General features: G+C 36.6%; 4 protein-coding genes across 6 annotated transcripts; 2 read left to right on the plus strand and 2 right to left on the minus strand.

The window, feature by feature from the left end:
* Positions 1-2788: 2788 nt before the first annotated feature.
* On the plus strand, positions 2789-3373 carry LOC132180784 (uncharacterized). The gene has a single exon (XM_059593729.2). It carries the CDS (start codon positions 2835-2837, stop codon positions 3255-3257), a length of 423 nt encoding a protein of 140 aa, XP_059449712.2. The 5' UTR covers positions 2789-2834; the 3' UTR covers positions 3258-3373.
* A 255-nt stretch (positions 3374-3628) lies between these two features.
* On the minus strand, positions 3629-10697 carry TAFII59 (TATA BOX ASSOCIATED FACTOR II 59). 2 transcript variants are annotated; one of them, XM_088516342.1, is made up of 13 exons: positions 10557-10697; positions 10014-10171; positions 9301-9387; positions 8928-9029; positions 8732-8840; positions 8282-8385; positions 8053-8190; positions 7863-7958; positions 6485-6609; positions 5481-5613; positions 4663-4788; positions 4460-4571; positions 3629-4154 (listed from the first exon to the last, which is right to left on the minus strand). In XM_088516342.1, the coding sequence occupies exons 2-13, from the start codon at positions 10137-10139 to the stop codon at positions 3769-3771; spliced, it is 1644 nt and encodes a 547-aa protein (XP_088372468.1). In that variant the 5' UTR covers positions 10140-10171; positions 10557-10697; the 3' UTR covers positions 3629-3768. The 2 variants fall into 2 exon arrangements, with proteins under 2 accessions (XP_088372468.1, XP_088372469.1); XM_088516343.1 differs by having other exon boundaries at positions 10014-10176.
* Positions 10698-14368: 3671 nt separating this feature from the next.
* IQD33 (IQ-domain 33) lies at positions 14369-17331 on the plus strand. The gene is made up of 6 exons (XM_059593818.2): positions 14369-14697; positions 14863-15144; positions 15334-15540; positions 15917-16030; positions 16114-16488; positions 17039-17331. Exons 1-6 carry the CDS (start codon positions 14626-14628, stop codon positions 17141-17143), a joined length of 1155 nt encoding a protein of 384 aa, XP_059449801.2. The 5' UTR covers positions 14369-14625; the 3' UTR covers positions 17144-17331.
* Positions 17332-17502: 171 nt separating this feature from the next.
* Positions 17503-19783, minus strand: LOC132180845 (eukaryotic translation initiation factor 1A). Of its 2 annotated transcripts, none has more exons than XM_059593819.1 (2): positions 19679-19783; positions 17503-18138 (listed from the first exon to the last, which is right to left on the minus strand). In XM_059593819.1, the coding sequence occupies exon 2, from the start codon at positions 18119-18121 to the stop codon at positions 17693-17695; it is 429 nt and encodes a 142-aa protein (XP_059449802.1). In that variant the 5' UTR covers positions 18122-18138; positions 19679-19783; the 3' UTR covers positions 17503-17692. The 2 variants fall into 2 exon arrangements, with proteins under 2 accessions (XP_059449802.1, XP_059449803.1); XM_059593820.2 differs by having other exon boundaries at positions 17503-18132; positions 19679-19777.
* Positions 19784-19983: the final 200 nt, after the last annotated feature.

Raw genomic sequence — 19983 nt, forward strand, 5'->3', positions numbered from 1 at the left:
CGTACACTGGAGAGCTGCCATGCATACAAGCCAGACGACCCAATGACTGAAATTTAAAGCCTGGATATATTATACGCCAAAATCGTAATGGCCATCAATGAGGGATGAGTCCCGAGAGAGAGAGAGAGAGGAGCGTCAATGCATCATGCATGCCGCAGACCATAAAGGCGTTGTAGTTATTATTATTATTATTATTTTTTCTTTTTTCATATGGGGTGATCAAATGTGACTTCTCTACTTGGACGAGGTTATAATAGCATTTACTTGTTGGGACTTCAATAGGAGGGGCTTAAACGGGTTGCAAAGTAGAGGATAGCATGCGCTCTCTTAAACTGAAATGACTTATAGCCCAACTTAATCTCATTAGGGCATCCGTAGTTCATTATGGAAATTGAACCCATGCCCTACTATTTATCCAACTACAAGGAAATTAACCTAAGGCTATTGAAGAATCACCATTGATGGTAGAAAGGCATTGTAGTTGACCATGGCGTATCATTTCTGACTATTCGGTCTTGTGGGGACTAAGGGGAAAACTTTATTCTCGAAGATCAATGACTATTAGAAGAAAATGGCAATTTGCCTGCACATGATAAAGAAACAAACATGCATGCATGCAAGCGGGTCTTGGCGATGTTCTGGTTAAGTTTAGATGATGTCTTGCTCAGGGTCCCGGTAGGGTCCAGCAGGGTCCTCTCAACGGTGCCCGTTAGGTCCAAGCGAGTTTTGATTGGGTTCCGATAGGGTCCCGACGATGTCCTAATTGGATCTCTACAATGTCCCGGTCAGGTCCAAACGGGTCTCGGTCGGATACTGACGAGGTCTTGACCGAGTCCTGGCAGGGTCCCGACTAAGTCCTCGCAAGGTCTCGGCGATGTTTTGACCAGGTACCGGTGGGGTTTCGACCGAGTCCTAGCAGGGTCCCAGTCGAATCTCGACAACTCCCGACCGGGTCCTAGCAGGGTCTCGGCTGGGTCCCGATCGGATACCGGCGAGGTCCTGACCAAGTCCTGGCATGGTCCCGACCAAGTCCCCGCAAGGCCTTAGCGGTGTTTTGACTAGGTTCCTGTGGGGTCCGGATCGGTCCTAGCGGGGTCTTAGTTAAATCCCAGCGATGTCCCGACCGAGTCTTGGCAGTGTCCTAGTCAGGAGGTCTTGACGGGATCCCACCAACGTCCTGGCTGAGTCTATCGATTTAAGAATAAGATGCTCAAACTCGAAAATTGTTTATGGTTTTCAAAAATGAAAACTATTTTAAAACCGTAAACAATTTTGCAAAAATTAAAAAAGTTTTTTCAGTCAAACCAAAAATATTTTTTCTTAACTATTATTTTTCATCATAACAAATACACAAAAAAAAAAAATAATAAAATAAAAATGTTTGAGCTTTGGAGAGATATAGAAAGCTCCAATTACGGGTCACTCTGTGTATATCAAATGGCAAGATTAATTGTTACGTTTGGGAGCGAAAGTGGCAATAAAATTAATCTGTGGGTCTCCCTGGTTTTGAAGTCAAGATTTCTCTTTTCTACCACGAGAATCCTAGTATGGAGGAGGGTCTTCTCAGTTTGGCCAAAACAACCTTCTTTTCTCTGCTGCTTTTTGACCTTCCACGAAGTCCCTTTTTTTTCGGTCGGTGACGCGTACGTTCCGTAGTCACCGTCTTAATTTGTTCGACTTTCTAAACATTCTTAAGCCCATTGATTTCACAATTCCACCAGACTCACGTCGAGAGAACTTAAAGAATGTTAGTTAAATAATTAATTTTACTATTTTGTAACAACTAATAATTTAACATGATATCAAAATAATAGTCTTGAGTTTGAACATTGTTTCCATAATTAACTTCCTATTTAAAATTAAATATTTCATGTGTTAGATTCAATTATTAAAATAGAGTTTAAAAACGATGCCAAGTGAAGAGAGATATTTTTAGAAAAACAAACTACAAGAAAACATAGAGGGAAGAATGGCTCATTCCCTTCTCAGTCCCTCTTTCTCTTAGTAGCAGTGCTCGGTGTCTTCTCTAAAATATCTTTTGAACTCGTATTTAACGGTTTTGTTTTAGATCTAGTTTGAAGATTTAGATCTAGTTTTTTAAACTCAAATCTACTCGTCTTCACCAGTCAAGGCATGTCTTCTCGGGGATGTCTATGATGCCGTGCTCCTCCACTTCTGCTTGTATTGGAGATTTTGTTTTTTTAGTTTTTAGTTTTTATTTTTTGTTATTTTTGTTCTTTGGGTCGAGGACGCGAGTTGTTTTCTTGGCTTTTTAGGCTGAGGAGGAGTAGATCGGTGTGAGGGAGTATCTCTCACGGCCAAAAAATAAAGTTTGAGAATTTGGGTTACCCATGGGCCATGTCTTAGATTTAGTCTACCCGAAATAGATATGTTTCATAACTGTAATTGTATACGAGTTATCGAAAGTTGAAGTCATAGATCGTACTTGTATGAATTTTTTGATTGTATGTATCATTTTGTAATTTCATAGTTTTTGGCCATGATTTATTAAGAGCTTTATGCTCTTGATCTTTTATCAAAATTTGTCGACCTTTAAAAAAAAAAAAAAAAAAAAAAAAAGGAGGGTAGTTTAAACTCACTTGAAAAAAATAGGACATTTGACCAAAGTTATACCAAGCACAACGCGGGAATTCAAAAACTATGGCAAAGAGAAACTACTGGCTAAAAGGGGGGAGTGTTGAAAACAGCATACATGTGTGCATATATATATATATATATATATATATATATATATATATGAGAACACCACCTTCTTTTTCATCAAAAACTTCAAAATCAAAGTCCTAGTCGCCATCTTCAAGCTTAAGATTAAAATGAGTGTAGAAGTATTGGATGCTGCCACCATCTTCAACTTTGTGGAGGATGAAGAAGCATTCAATGTCTCAATACGTGACCGTTTTGCTCGCCTTGACACAGACCACGATGGTCTTCTCTGCTATGCTGAGATGTTGAAGGAGCTGCAGAGTCTGAGGGTCTTTGAGACCCACTTTGGGATAGACGTGAAGCCTGACCCAGATGAGCTTGCTCGTCTCTATGATTCCCTGTTCATGCAGTTCGATCATGACTCCAATGGGGCAGTTGATCTGGAGGAGTTCAAGGAGGAAACCAAGAAGATGATGCTCGCCATGGCTAATGACATGGGCTTCTTGCCAGTTCAGATGGCCCTCGAAGAGGATAGCTTCCTCAAGAAAGCTGTTGAACGTGAGTCCAAAAGCCTGCCTGTTCAAGTTCCCTAGAAACTATTGCATCCTCCATGTTTTACACTATAGTAAAGTAATTTTGCTTTGGTTTTGGTTCCCCTGTTTCCTAAAATTAGATCGTAGTACTGATGGAAATAAACGAGAACTTTGTTTTGTCCTCTAAGATGGTAGAGTTCTAAAGATAGAGATGCCTATAAATTTTATTATCTGAATTACTAGCAATTCGAACAGTAAATATAAGAGATCATGCATACCTGCTCCAACAAGCCTCGGATAGCCCACCCTCTTGTTTTGCTAGGAATATGGATCCAGAGTTCAAGAGGTCATACTAGCTCCAACTAATTGATAATCTTGGTGCAATAAAATAGGCCCAACACATCCAAATTCCAGACAATCAACACATGATCAGCAGTACTATTGAATGTTTCATAAAAGCTTCATAGAAATTTACCAAAAGATTTGGTCTTGAGAACTTTAAAATTATATATGCAAGTGTAATTTGTACACATATGAGTAACTATGGAAGTGCAGATCTTTGTACAAATGGTCATAAGAACATAGACATCTCTGGAGCTGGAATGAAGGATAAAATGCCTTCACCAAACAGCTCAAACAGCAATACCAGGAGACGCCCAGAATCCAAGTCATTTTTCCATATCTGAGAGAGGACAGCTGACCTATTCAGAGATTGACTACCACCCTTGTCTCTCCTACCTCTGCCATCCAAATTTATGTCATTAGTCGGTTGTCTAGAGGAGGATGATGATGATGGGCCTGCATTAGAATCAATCAAGGGAGCTGGTGGAACCAGAGCTTCCTCTTCCATGTGAGATGGCGAGGAATTGGTTGACACAGCAAGAATTGGACCATCAGGGGCTATTTTCTTGTGCGGCGGCTGCTCTTCCAAGTGTTCCATGCTCCCCTTGCGTTTATCTTTGTGATTTGACGAGGATTAAAAAGCAGTTAGAATCTGGCCTCAAACAATATGAACATTGATCAAATAATCCTGTGACCATACATATGCACCCAATCCTAGTATTCCAAATAAATATTAAACATCATTCACACAATATTCCTACCAAAGAAATCTTAAAACATCATTCACGCTATCTTCCTCCAATTTCAGTCCATTGAAACCTTACATATACATTTAACTATGTAAACACTCATAATTAGCGCATGTTTGAAGGGAATTATTTCAAGCCAAAAAAAGAAAGAAGAAGAAGCATATTTCTTACTTGGTGGGGTGGTAATAACCCTTGCATTGGTCCTCCATACTGCACGTGCTGACAGGGATGGCAGAGGTGAGAATATCTTGAGCCGATCATATATACATTGACCTGTTGCATGCTGGAAAAAGCAAGGTCTTAAATGTGAATCCATTCCTAAAACTTCTACAATAGTATAATCATACAAGCATTGGGTTAGAGAAGCAGCTCACCAGCAGGGCTCCATAAACACGCCAAGCCTCATGCCTCTTCATCTCATTCTTTTGCTTCTCAAGAAGCATCTCTGGTTCAAGAAGTCGCATATATGGCTCAAGATTTGGCAGTATTAGCATGCGAACCTACTTGCAAAGTATAGAAGCATAAAAAACAGCTCAAAATCCCTGTAGATAAGTAGAAGTAGGATGTGGAAACTCAAACATACCATGGATTGGAGAAAGAAGGTTTAAAATAACTCTTAAATGAGGCAGTTCAAATACTGCCTAAGGTCTTCATTTTTATTTTTCTTCAAGAAAGTTTACATAGATTGCAAGGCTTCATAGCAAATGGAATTAAGTAGTGTAGTGACTTTCCTTATCACTACTTCTAATTTCAGAAAGTTGATGAAACACTAAATACAGTTTAAGACACTGGAGTAGAGACCTATGGAGGGAGTGATGGAAATTAAAGGCAAAATCATGAAAGAAATCTTTTGCTGATCCGCAGAGATTCAGAGAGAAACTAAACAAGAGCAATAACGGCAATGAAACATCATGCAAACTAAATCATCTTTTTGAGATATATCTTATTCAAACAAAAGACAAAAGTTATACTTTTCTTTTATTCTATTCTATTCTCTCATCTACATCTCTATTTACTCTTTGCACTTCCTCCACTTCTCTTAAGCCAAAACTTAATTGCTTAGAGTGGGCTTTAACACCTATAGGATGCGCAACAGTCTCTGGATATAGAGATTACTTTCAAACATGAATGTAACAGTACAAAAAGTTTTCTTTTCCCCCTCAGTTCCATGAAGCATGGGAAATGAGAATACCACATTGGGTCCCAAGGCCGCTAACCCTTGAATTGCACCATACTGTTGAGTCAATGCCCGTTTTGGATCCAAAAATGCATTGAGCAAAGTTTTTGTCAAACGTGTCTGGAGATTGTTATAAACATGCTCAAACCTGCAACAGAATTTGAAAAGATTAGATGTAAATGGGCCTATGTAATAACAGGAAATGAAATCTTCATTCATAAAGTTAAGTGATAACCAAGTTACTTTGAAAAACACTATTTAGAAGCTGGCAAAATTTGAATTTATCCACCATTTAAACAGATTTTGTTCATCGTGTCACAATGGTTAATAAATTTGCAACAGGTTCCTATAAGATCTATATCTGCTCTGGGGCTGATTAAGATTGTCAGCCCAATGGTTAAACAAACCTGGAACTCAACACTGCCAAATGGCTAGTCACATCAACCAACTCTATCAAAAATGGAAATCCACATTAACATGACACTATGCATGACATAGTTGTATTTTGATCAAATGTTCATTGCTAAAATATCATCATGGGACAGGTATCCAGAGCAAGTGTTCGGATCTATTATGACATGGCCACGTGGCACTCAAAGGACACTTCTTAATCTTATAAAACCTTTTTAGGTCTTTGAATTGACGCAAAAACAATTTTTTTTATGCAACTCAGTATATTCTTATCAAAGATTACAAGTTCCTAAAAGGAACTACTTTTATGCCTTACATAGAACATTTTACTTATTACTCTATTATTAAAAATTTACTCTATTCCAAATTGTGAAGCAGTCATTAGTAATTACTAAACTAAGAGACATTCTAGTATTTATATTGTCATTCGAAAGTTTCTTTTATTAGTTTTAATAGAAGGGGAGAAAAAAGATTGTCTACTCTATGTGTGTTGGTTGTTCCTACGAAATACCGGACATATAGAAAAGAAAAGAAAAGATCTTAGAAGGGATACAAAAAGGGGAGGCCTGTCAAGAGAAAGACGAGTATAACAAAATGGAAAATCTCACCTTTTGCATATCGAAGCAACCAGGTTTGCTGTGAAGTCTCTAAGTTCCCAGTGGTTGTCAGCAAACCTATTTCCCAACCTTTTTGCAACAAGGCATGTAACCACAGAAGGCATCAACTGGTGTAGCTGACAAAAAAAAAATCAATCGATGACTTTTCAGAATCACAAATAAACGACCCTTTATACAAATGAAAGGCACATCTGTACTATAATCATCACAAATCATGCCTTATCGACCCTTCACACAAACTACAAGGTAAATTCATGTTTTCATATTGATAATCGGTTCAACATTTGCTTTAGTTCATAAATGAATTTCATAAGTCTGAATGAGGGGACCTCTCTGGTATTATTGAACAATTACGAGGAAGGTAATCCATAACTACTCAGCCATGCACAATGAAAGCCAACAAATGGACAGAATGTAGTTTTATTTTTTATTTTTTTGATAAAAAAATTATTTCATTGATAAAAACAGAGGGGCGTAACCTTAGTACACAAAATGTATACAAAGAGTCCCCCCTTACAAGCTAAAAAAATAACAAAAATCCACAAATTCGGAAAAGTTAGAAGATTGAAAAATATTATACACTCCATCCAAGGATGCAAGAGGCGGAATCACATAGAATGTGGTTTTATTATTGAGCAAGGACTATTACTTATCAAAAAAAAAAAAAAAAAAAAATTATTGAGCAAGGACCCAAAACAACGAGAAGAAGGTCAAAAGGATGAGGGTAGAGGCAATGAGAACAGACATAATTGCCAAGTATCCAAAGGAGATCGTGAATCTAGACTCTAGACTCTAGACAGAGCTGAATGACAAAGAAGGAATTATGTAGCCAACTCAAGTAGTTGGGAATATCTAACAAATTGGATGTGAAATCCAATAGAAATGCGCTGTTATGATAAAATGCTTCTTCCCTCTAAAAAGATTCTGCAATCCAATTTCATTCTTGAAGTTTCTTCAGAATGTTCACAAAATTCCTTTCAGATCTGTCATTGCTTCTAGCTCCACTTTTAGATAGAAAACAATAATCATTAATAATCTCAAGATCCAAATCCTTATCAGCAACAAAGATTATCAAATCAAACCTTTTCAAAATAATCAGAAGACTTGGGAATCTAATGGTTAGCAGCCATTCAAATTTAAATGAATGGCAGGGTCTAGGTGGTCTCCTTTTCAGTAACCACCAAATGCCAGGTCAACAGATACTACATCCACATCAAAATGTGTGACGTGGAATGCTGTTTTGACTCCCCCTAATGGTCGACCTAATAACCTTAAAGGTAGATATCAATAACAGTAATCAATTTAGACATAATTTAATCTCAATATACATAATTGGCAAATACATCCAATAAATTAGAGGTAAACTTACATAAGGTTCTATGTGAACATGAGGATTTTGAAGGAGACTTCGCACAACACGCATCAAAGCGAAGAGAAGAGAATAATCACTTAAACCATGAGATACCTAAAATGATTGGACAAATAACAGATGGAATTACCAACAAATTGCTATATATTTCAGTGTTAGTTATGTTAACAATATAATCAAAACTTTTTACCTCATTAGCTATAAAGCGTGTGAAATACGGAACTAATGGATGAAGTCCCGAGTCTGTAGCCAAACTTGCCAATGCTTGTTTAAAAAGGACCGAATCAGACCTACTCATTGTTAGGTCAGTGATTTTATTAAAGTAAAGCTGCAAAGACAACAATAGAGGCCACATAACTAGACTGCAGGATAAAAGATTAAAAATAAATTGAAAATAATGAATATAACATATGATATACCCGAAGCTCCCTAGACAATACATGCTTCACCGGTAATTTAATCTCATCAGGAAGTGCATCATCCTTTTGTTCATGCTTTTTACCATCATCAGGAGCAGCAATTACTGCAGACAAAGCACAAAAAAATTTCAAGGAAAAAGTTCTTATCAAGGAACTGACTGATTCTATAATTTGAATATGTAGATCTAAACCTACAAGACAATATACAAATAAGATCAATCATAAACCACATCACATTATGCTATTCCTGAAAATATCTCTTGTGCCATGAAAGGTTAAAGAGAATGTCAGACTTCTGCACAAGTTAAACATAGAAAGGTGCTATAAAGCAAACAAGTAGTTTGCATTCCACCAATAATGTACCAAAGGCAACTGGATGATATATCTAACAAGTCAAATTACAAGTCCAACAATGTTGTGCTAGCAAGCTGCAACTATTTGTATACGAACCTTCTACAGAAGCATTTTCTGGAATAGCAGGTTGCACACCCTCGATAGCTAGCCAGTGACAAAGAACTGCAGTATCAAGAGGTGCTTTTGGTAAAGGAGCGTCAATCACCTACGAGTCAAATAAAATTACTAAAAACTATAAGGTATTGCACCCAATTAAGTTGAAACGGTAATGAAATTAAAGGTAATTCCTTACATCTTTAAGATCCACATCCTTGTCATCAATGTAAAACAAGTCCCTATGTCCAATAGCTCTTTTGAATCGCAGAGGACACCCCGAGGCAAAGCCGTAAATTGGCTGATGCAAGAAGATTAACAAGATTGAACAAAATATGTTTTTCAAACAATGGAAAAGACAATTACAAAGTTGCCACATAACCCGTTCTATCATATGCACTAATCATTCATTCCGCATCACAAGCACTAGCTAGAGTAATGATAGATCTTATGCTTTTATCCGCTCATAAACTTAGTCATTTAACTTATGCTTTCCTCTTTAAAATGTCACAAGAATGCAACACATTGATATGAGCTAAAGAGCTCTAAAATCAATCATTTGCAAAACTTACCTCAACATTTCTCAAGTTGAGTGCACCATCAACATCATCTGCTGTCAATGTCGTTCTCTTAGAGTGAAGCATGCATTTGATGGCCTCCTGCAATTTTGTGACAAGAAATTTTATTAGGTTCTTTAGTTATCTCTACCTCCTTCAATAGCTCTATTATCTCCTCCAAGCAGGTAAAAGGAAAAACAAGAGTAACCTAGGCCCCAATCTTGACATTTACAGCCAGCCTCACTTTGGTGATAAATATGCCTCTCTTTTCCGATTTCACTTCTATCAAATATTCACAATATTCCACATGGTTGCTACATTCTGAATAGAATGTCGAAGACAACAACTGAGGATTCTTATATATTCACCAAACACAAACATTTAAGGCCATGTAATTTTCTCTGGCTATAAGGGAATTGCTGGGCAAAACAACCCATGGTCATTTTCATAAACTGGCTGAACTGCACTAGATATCAATAATAAATACAACACGCTTCATGATGGAAAATGCTTTCATCAGAACTGAAAAACCAAACATTACTTGATTCTTTCTTACTCTACTAGACAATACATCCTAGTTGCTATATCTAAAACAACGCCCACCTACCAACCAAAAGCATGTAAGCTACTAGCCTTACTTGAACAGCAAAAGACACTTACATGTATCAAAACAGCAGTGGCAAAACAAACCCACATAAAATATATTGCATGAAAACCTGAAAATCTACCTGCATGATCTCACGCATTCGATATTCCACATCGGGAGCAAGAGCAAGCGCGACATCTGGAGACAAATTGTTAATCCCAATGCTTTGAGCTATGACCTCAATGGTCTCCTTGGGCACAATGCTCATTTTCTTAATCCTCAATGTTATCTCATAAGCACCTGAACTATCCACAAAAGATTGCCTATTATAAATAAACGACAACTTCGAGCTTAATTAATACAAGCACCATATACAACTCAGTCTATGTGTGTGTATATATCTCTCTATGTGCAAGTTGCAATTTCAAACCTTGCAATTCTAAAGAAGCAAACTTTGTGACAAATTCTGTCTCATGACCAACGATACTGAAGCAGACAACAGTAAAATCCACACACAAAAAAGGTGCTTTTCTACAACTTTCCTCAACTTTCTTGGCATCCAAACAAAAACCCTAAAATTTAATTTAGAGAAAATTAAACAGAACAAGTTCTTGTAATGAACCATTCAGGGGTCGAAGCCGTTGAAGAGGTTTAAGCGTTTAAGAGTTGGAGAGAAATTGCTTACTGGTACTGATTATCTTGGTTCTGCGAGATTCGAACCCGACCCAAATGCGGTTCGAGTACAAGGGTTCATGCAGTTATATATAGGAGGAGAAATAAGCGGTCGGGTGGTTATCAGGATATCGGAGTCAGGTTTGGGGCTTTTGGATCAAATAATGAGATCCCATCTTGTATAATTTCTTACCATTTTATTATAATATATATATATATAGATTTTCTAAAGTTCCACCACTAATTTTAAATTAAATAATTGAAAATTTTATTATATGAATATTTACCTCTTCAGTATTTATTATATTTATCGTGCTTAAAAATAATAAATGTTAGTGTGATAAAATTATAGTTATTTAATATCAAATAATGATTGGAATTTAATGAAATTTACGTGATAAAAAAAAATAATTAAGAATTCTAGAGGGCCTTGATTTCAAATTTTGAAATAAAGAGAAAAAAATGAAATAAGCTTGTTTGATTGCTTTGTGTTTTATGTAGATTTATTTCTCAAGACTTCTTTGAATGAGATCATCATGCACAACTCAATTCAAAAGCTTAAATTAATAGATTTTGACCTAATTATTATGGGTATACAAGCAATTAATGGTTATTGTCTAAAATCACTAACCGGTATAACCACGTCCCCTTAGAAAGTTAATAGAGTAAAATAATGGTTTTAAAACCATTATTTTACCACCTTAATGGTTTTAAAATAATGGAAAAAATGCATTTTACTCCCGAAGTTTCACCACTTTTTTCAATTTGAACCTCAATATTTTTAAATTTGTAATGTACCATCATAAAATTTCAAAAGTTTGCAATTCGAACCATCCATTAATTAATGATGTATGAGAAGATGAAAAGTTGACAACGTGACACTCACATGAGATTTTAGATCTAATTCTTCCTATATTGCTCCCAACCCAAGTTGTGAAATCTCATATTGCCCTTAAAAAAAAAAAAAAAAAAGAGCCACCCCCACGGCCCAAGGGGGTGGTTTGGCCACCCCAAGGGGCTAAATACCCATTGGGGGTGACTCGGCCACCCCCATATGGCCAAGGGGGTGGCCGAGCGTCCCCCAAATGGAGGGATTGGGGGTGGCAATCCACCCCCATGGCTAGAGGGAATGGCCCTAGTTTTTTTTTTAAAAAAAATAAAAAATAAAAAATTTATGGGCAATTTGGAAAGATTGGCTAGTAAAATCTCACATGCGTGTCACGTGTTGAACTTTTCATTTTAGAAGACAGAATTGAGTAACAGATAGCTTGAATTGCAAAATTTTGCAACTTTATGATGGTACATTGCAAATTTTTAAATATTAGTATTCAAATTTAAAAAAAATAGTTAAACTTCAGGGTTAGGGTTTAATTATTCAAAACCCTAAAATAATTGTCGATTAGCTATTATTCAAAACCCAAACCAAACTACATATTTGTCTTTTACATATGGGCATTTTGGGCCTTCATTGGACCTCTTTTTATGGCACATTATAAATGATTTTGGGTCAGTTTCAAGTGTTTTGGGCTTTTTAGTGTTTTTCAAGCTTCAATATTTTAGATGAAATAAATAATTAATTAATAAACCTGTCAAGTATGTATGGCTTTGGTAACTATAAGCATAGACAATATGTGATTGGTGTGAGACTCATCATCCTCAATTATTTCCACGTGAAATGGCTCCCATTGAAGCAGGCACATATACTGGACCACTTCTGGAATGATGATGATGGACTAAGCAGATTTTCTTGAGCTTGTTAGGGAGAGAATTGATTACAACGTTCATTAAGAGTACATTAATATATAAATTTCATTCTTTAAACATCACTCTAGCTCAAAAGTTTAATCTAATAAATTTGGGTTTATTTATGTATATTAACTACTTATTTTCTTTATTTTTTTCTCCATGTGGAACACGACACTCATATGTACACTTATAACAAATCTCTCACTCACGTGGGAGTCTTTTTCATATCGACTTAACTTTCCCTCACATGTGAGTTATTTTACAAATTCAAAAGTGCTAATGCGTAAAAGAGTTGTACGAATTGTGAGCCACCAAACGCAACTTTTCTTCGAGAGCACTTTTTACTATAGCTAAACCAAATGCGTTAAAAAGACCAAAACACTCATTCAAGCCGCAATTGTACCATAACTCTTATATCAATTGTTAGGAGGAGAATCACCTAGGAACTCCATCAATGGTAAATTAACATATATATTTGGACATCACCCTAACCCAAAAACACCTAGGTCAATTTACTCACTTTCTTCAAATTTGTTTTGTATGAGACACAACCCTCACATATGCACTCACAACAGAGCTCATGAGCCCTACAAAAAAAAAAAGAAGAAGGGATTTAGTGACGTGTCTACACGTCACCAATTGGTGATGTGTAAACTTTGACACGTCACTAAATAATGATGTGTTAGATATTAGCACGCCACAAATTTTTTAAAAAAAATTAAAAATTATTTTGAAAAATGAAAAAAAAAATCAAATAAATTTTTTTTTTTTTTGGTGACATGTTACTTTTTTACACGTTACCAGTTGGTGACATGTAAACAGTTACACGTCACCAATTGGTGACGTGCCTCATTGAGTCCCACATTGATTCTCTACTATGTGAGATTGTGCTTTTTAAGTGTTTATTATGAGTTTCAATTGCAACTTGACTAATCATTTAGAAAGTGATAGTACAAATATAACTAATGTTTTTCCTGCGGAGTGTGCCGTTAGACTAACCGTCATTCTATCCATAGAACCTTCTTTAGTGTATAGCACATGCCGCCCTTTATTTTTATCGTGCAATGTCACCCCAAAGAAAAACAAACGAGTTTAGGCACAGGGCATGCATATATATATATATATATATATATATATATATATTGGTACCAGGAAGCTTTTTCAGTCGAATAAAAATGATGAAGTTGAGTGATTAGGACCACCCAATTGAACTGATAATGGCCTTCACATGCAGGATGTATCAGTGGCAGGTACCAACCTACTATGCCTTTATGAGTTTCTTGTACCTTAATATCAATTTCTGGACTCCACTCTTCTTCATGAGGCCTTATCAAGCAGACACCCGTTTCCTGACATTGAAAGTTCAAATGGTCCTAGAGTGCAACGTAGCAGCATGTCATCATCATTGATCACCATCCTAGTAGCAAAAGAATTTATGAAATTGATCATAATCTTTGCAAAAAACCCTTAATGTTACCAATTCAGGACAATAACAAATGGTAGCTGATTAGACATTTGACCCTTAGTTTAAGGGCATAATTGCCACCTTGTAAGTTTATCAGAGGTCAGAGACAAGATTTTGGCACATGCTTAAGGAAATGAGAGAATTTGGGTAGGAAATGAGAGAGAGGGGTGGGGCCTAGAGTGCGCCCCGCATCTCGAGCTGTGCGACACTCGAGGCCCTGCATCCCCTCTCTCGTTCCGGGGAATTCCAGGGGATCGGGATCCTGTGCTTAAACCATTTCGACAAAATATCATGCTAAACAGTCCCTGATCAGATTTTTGGCTTCCTAAACAGTCCTTAAAGTTAATGACATGTTTTTTTTAGGTTCGACAGACTATACTGTAGAAACTCAAAAAGATCCATTTAAGGGCAGATGCAGTAAGCAGAAAGGAATAGGCATAAACCCAATAGCAAGCAAACTTTATGAGGCCAATCTGCTGCAAGCCATGTGCAAAAAGTGTACGCAAAAGCAATGAAAACATGTACTCTCAATTTAGTGCTTTCTATTCTAAACTTTACTTTTCAGCTGGCATTATATTTGTAAATTAAAGGTCTAATTCCAGCTCTAAAGCTCTGCAAACCCTGTAGATCTTCTTATTTAACTCTATCTAACATGTTTTTTTCCCCCTCTAATTAACATGTGTTTGCTGTTTTCTTTATCTTTATCAAGTATTATCCGCTGAAGCCTAGTGATCATCAGCAACTGAATGAGACTGTCACTTGCACTTTCCTACTTTTCTTTGGCATCATATATAATTTAGGGAACCTCCAGCAGTTTTTGATGGTTTTCCATATATCTATTTGAGAATTCTTCTTGAGTTTCTCAGTTGAGATGGGCATCACTGGAGAGTTGGTGAGGAGTGTCTTCTCAAGAAACCGGTCTGTTGGGACTCAGGAGAGCAACGTTAGTCTCTAGTACTGTAGTTTTACAGTTTTCTTGAAGCTTTCATGGTTTGAAATTCTAGTTAAAGAAATGGGTTTTTTTTCTTATTCTTGCTTCTCAAGTTTTCTTTTTCTTCTTCATAGCTCAGTCTGGTTTACCTATTTTGTTTTTTGCACATTCTATTAGGTAAGAAGCAATGTGGTGGAAAGGAAAAAATGGGGCTCTGTTAGGGCATACCTCTGTGGCGATGAATTCAACTCAGTTCTTGCAGAGGAGGATTCAGCCTCAGTTAAAAGCTCTGAAGCCACTGTTACACAGCCCATGCTAGAGGACTTGACAGACAAAGTAGACATCCAAAATGAAGAAACCAAGGAAGATATAATGGAGGAAACGCAGGGTTCAACCCCTAAATCATTGAGTGAAGAAAATGCTGCAATCATCATCCAGTCAGCATTTAGAGGCTTTCTGGTCAGTTTATAGTGCTAAAAATACATCAATTTACATTATTCAAAAAATTTAATTCCCTCAATATTTATATGGTTTCTTGCATTTTTTCTTTTGATATGAACAAAATAGATGATGGAAAAATAAATTTACATGCAGAGGAAATTTAAAATTCAAAATTCCTTAATAGTGATTGGATTGTTCGAATTTCAGGCCAGGCATGAAGTTGAAGGAAGAAAACTGAAGAAGGGTAACGAGGTGCTTGTTGTAGGAACAGAAAGTTCAAGTAGGGAATCTGTGGGCACATCAGTTGAAGTTCAAACAGGAAATTCTGCAGAAGTTTTCTCAGTTCAAGAAGAAAGAGTGGCTCTTCATCACCAAATGCTACAGAAAGCCAGAACTCAAGTTCTGAGGCTAAAGGTAGAACAAAAAGCAATTGCTAACTTCTGGTTTGGTTCTTAGAACTAGATGGTTTTACAATAAGTAGTACAACTTCAATCAGATTTAAATTAATTACATGATTAAATTCACTCCTTATCAGCTTAACCTTTTGAAATAGGTAGTGAAATCTTGACTCCACAATTCACCCATCATTTTAAACTGTAATAGGAAGAATGCATGAGTACTGAAATGACTAAACTTTGAGAACAATTGGTGACTTGTAAAATTAGGATTTACAGTTAGAAACACTAAAAAACTTCGAACAACTAGTTCTCAGTTCAACATTTCTACTTTTTTGCTTGGTAAGATTAGAACCTAGCTCTCAGCATATACACTATTTATATGAAATTTACAGGAAGACTGGGATGATAGCACAGTGAGTAGCAACATATCAAGAAAGAGGATTCAGAACAGACTGGAAGCAACAACCAGGCGTGAGAGAGCGCTAGCTTATGCTTTCTCACAACAGGTACATTTGAAAGAGTAGTCTTTTTAAAGTGGACTTGCTGTTGTAGTGCTGATATATATACACTTCATCCCATCTGTTTACAGCTGCGAATCTGTTCAAAGAGAAAACAAAGCAAAGCCAATGACACAGAGCCCAACATGGGTTGGAGCTGGCTAGAACGGTGGATGGCAACCCGCCTTCCAGAAAGCTCCTCAGTCGAGAACCAGATACAGATGAAACTTGAGCCAATTGACAGCAGTCAAAATTTCATGTTCAGGAAAGGATTTTTCGATGCAGTAGGAGAAGAAAAAGAAAGTTGCGGATCAAATGAGGTGTCCGTCCAATTTGACAGCTTTAGTGCAACTGAGCCAAAAAAGGAAGACGTATTGAAGCCTACCAAAAGCAGGCTTAAGGCTACCAGAAGCGTGTCTAGGCGGAAAACTGTGCCGAGCTACCAATGCACAAAAGAGTATGCCAAGGTAGAACACTAGAACCTTCCTCTTTGAGCTATAGTAATAATAGGACATATGTCTGTCAACACCGCCTCTTATTCGCATCAGATTGTGTTAGAAGCATAATTATAATATTATATAGGTTAATTTTGACTTAACTTATTTAATTAAACGGATTAGACCCTTCGACCCTAACTTGCTAATTTCATATTGAGATCATGTTAGATTTACAAGTTGTTTCAAAAAATATCTACCTAAATGTCGCGTGCCAGGTTTAAATCGTGTCAAAACATACGTATAAGACTATATAAGTCTTAACCGAACTTACTTAATTAAACAAATCAGACTTTTCAACCCTAAACCACTAATTTCGGGTTGAATTCGTGTCTAATTAGGGAATCATGTTAAAAATGATCAGCCCTAACTCCCTCTAGTGCTAGATAGAACAATAATCAAACCTAGTTGCTAGTGGCTGGTTTGTTGAATATGAGACGATCCATATTTCTTCTTTCTTCTTACAGTTCATCGACACCTTTTCCCCAACTGGAATATCTTCTAATCTTATATAATGCTACAGGTCAACCAGAGGATTGGTTCAAAGGAGACAGAAAACGATTTAAGGAACAAGCAAAATCAACCAGGCAGCAAAAGGGAAATCAAATGCAAGAACTCTCCGTCTTAAGAGTCTCCCAATGTCCCGAGCACTGGGGTGCCCAAAATGGTCTCTAAACTCTATCAAGATCATGTGTTTGTTATTACCATCTAGGATGTATTCTATCATGCGGATTCTAATAGTCTTTGAATTCCCTTTGTAAATGTCACGACTTTAAACTCATAATCTTATCTAATAAGCTGAAGCATCATATTGAATCAACAAGAAGCATGCCAATAATTTTTGAGTTAGCTAAAGAGTTAATTCTAGTGAAGAAACAGAGGATCCTGCATCTTACCAAAACCACCAGAAGGAAGAATGAACTAAATATCAGTCCATCTAAACCCGCCTTTATAGAGCAGAACTAGAGCAAATGAACTCAACTGAAAGAGCACCAACACAACAAACATAATAGCCATTCATTAGTAACAGCAGGTGTTACATGGAACACAAACCAATTCACCACCTGAAAATCTGAACTTGCAAACTGCGCTTATGAGTTTTGACATAAAATAGTGTCATTAAACACAAATCTTATAAAAGCTAAGGATAAAATCCATACAGAATTGATTCCAAAGCCTAAATCTTATCAATATCTTCATCCTCAAACTCAATATAGTCATCAGCACCACCATCCTCTTCATCATCAAGGATTCCTTCATTGAGACGTGTGCTCTCGGGAAGCTCACCATATGCCTTCAGGAGCCTGGCTTCATCTGGCATGTACTTGAGGATCACATCAGCCTTGTCATCCTGGTAGTCACGAAGTCCAACAAGGATGATATCACCGGCTGCAATCCAGACCTTCTTGTGCATCTTCCCTCGGATATGGCAAAGACGCTTGGTGCCATCAATGCACATTGCTTCACACCGGCCATTGCCCAGCATGCGAAGCACTTGGGCATACTCCTGCCCATCTTCCTTAAACACAAGTTCACGCTTTTCATCATCTGCTTCATTCTTTCCCCTCTTCCTATTCTTTCCTCCCTTTCCCTTGTTCTTCGGCATGGCTGCTTATTCTGTTGCTGCACCCAGAGCATAATTAATATCCGAACTCACTAAACATACTAGATAACATAGGGTCATGATTAATGCAAATTTAACACATACGTATATTAAAAAAGAAAAGTTCATATATTAGCATAAACCCAGATAAACAAACTCAGTAGTAACTTCAGCTAAAAGAACCATATGAAAAAGATAAAAAATAAATAAAAAATAAAAAAAGCTCAGAGTGATAATAATTTGCAAGCACAGTATCATATAGGCCTATGAATAATTTGAACTTACAGTTGAAAAAACAGAGCCCACCCAATACAATCACTTCTGAAGGGGGAGAAATAGAAAATAAAAGTAAAAAATGTGATGTAGACATAGAGTCCAGCTTTCTTTCGATTACACCAAACTTGAAACAAATATATTGGTCTATGAAAAATTTCAAATTAATTCAAGGTACAAAAAGAAACTATAATTCCATCAAAAAAGACAATCACTGAATAATACAGTTCAAACTTGGCTAAAGAAAACCACAATTTTGATCACCAAAGTTACTCGAAACATTTTTTTTTTTGGGTGTGTTAGTAAAAAATGTGATGTAGACATAGAGTCCAGCTTTCTTTCGATTACACCAAACTTGAAACAAATATATTGGTCTATGAAAAATTTCAAATTAATTCAAGGTACAAAAAGAAACTATAATTCCATCAAAAAAGACAATCACTGAATAATACAGTTCAAACTTGGCTAAAGAAAACCACAATTTTGATCACCAAAGTTACTCGAAACATTTTTTTTTTTGGGTGTGTTTTATTCATAAGAAGCCTGAAAATCTGAGAACAAGAATATTATAATAAAATTTAAAACCCCAGAAATCCCAAAACCCACATGCATCAAGCAAAAATTATCATAAGTCAATTAAAAATCAACACTAATCACATCGAAAAACAACAGTAATCCTAATTGATAATAACCCTAGATCTTTTAGCCCAAAATTTAAACTTACAAATCAGACAACCAAGCCGCATCAATCAAAATCATCGTAAACTACAACAAAACAAGACCTTCGATCACATCAGTACAAAATTTCAAAACCAAGAAAAAAGAAAAAGAAAAAGAAAAAGAGAGAACCCTAAAATTTTAACAAAAATCATCACCCCCACGAGTCGGTGTTCAGTTGTTACCGACGGTTATTGGTGACCCCTTTTTCCTAGAAACCGACGGAACCATGGTTGGATACTGAACCGCATCGAGCCCCATCAGGACCGGTTGGTAGTAAAACTGTGAATCGATTTTAGGCTTGGGGTTGATTTTTTACAATCACCAAAATGAGAAATACCCACTAAAAATTTATGCGTAAAGAAAACAGGAAAAAATTGAATAAAACCCCTAAGAACTAGTTCAAAAAAATACCAAAATCTACAAGAAATTTACCAAATTAGGGTCTGAGTAGTACCGAGCAAAACCAAAATCAGATAAATTCCGACTTATCTAACCCTAGAATTCAAGATTAGAAAATTTTATAGAAATCAAAAAACGAATAAAGATTAGGGAAGACATAGGGAGTACCTTTTTACCAAGAGTTTCGCTCAAAACTAGATGGAAATCAAGCTCAATGACCGAAAGCACGAGTCCTTCACGAAAGCTGTTTTTGTACTCAAGTCGGACGCGATTTAGGCCGGGCCGAGCCCTAATGAAACATGGGCTTACATTAATGTTGTCCCCTACGAAGCCTGTCCATCTGGAGGTTAATGGCCCATGGATGGGTTCTGGATGAGCCAGGAAAGTCCATCTACAAATCAAATGGGTTTTTATTTCATGAAGGCCTCGTTTGATTTGCGAATTGTCTAGTATATTGAAAAATTATTAGCTAT

The sequence above is a fragment of the Corylus avellana genome, chromosome 5 (assembly GCF_965113065.1).
Source record: "Corylus avellana chromosome 5, dhCorAvel1.hap1.2, whole genome shotgun sequence".
Classification (NCBI taxonomy): domain Eukaryota; kingdom Viridiplantae; phylum Streptophyta; class Magnoliopsida; order Fagales; family Betulaceae; genus Corylus; species Corylus avellana.

Coding starts and splice junctions, on each gene's coding strand:
- LOC132180784 (XM_059593729.2), top strand. CDS start 2,835: ATGAGTGTAGAAGTATTGGATGCTGCCACCATCTTCAACTTTGTGGAG.
- TAFII59 (XM_088516342.1), bottom strand. CDS start 10,139: ATGAGCATTGTGCCCAAGGAGACCATTGAGGTCATAGCTCAAAGCATT. Junction 8,191..8,281: donor TATTGTCTAGGGAGCTTCGG/GTATATCATATG, acceptor TTGTCTTTGCAG/CTTTACTTTAATAAAATCAC. Junction 4,789..5,480: donor CGGCCTTGGGACCCAATGTG/GTATTCTCATTT, acceptor CTTTGCAAGTAG/GTTCGCATGCTAATACTGCC.
- IQD33 (XM_059593818.2), top strand. CDS start 14,626: ATGGGCATCACTGGAGAGTTGGTGAGGAGTGTCTTCTCAAGAAACCGG. Junction 14,698..14,862: donor TTGGGACTCAGGAGAGCAAC/GTTAGTCTCTAG, acceptor ACATTCTATTAG/GTAAGAAGCAATGTGGTGGA. Junction 16,031..16,113: donor CTTATGCTTTCTCACAACAG/GTACATTTGAAA, acceptor ATCTGTTTACAG/CTGCGAATCTGTTCAAAGAG.
- LOC132180845 (XM_059593819.1), bottom strand. CDS start 18,121: ATGCCGAAGAACAAGGGAAAGGGAGGAAAGAATAGGAAGAGGGGAAAG.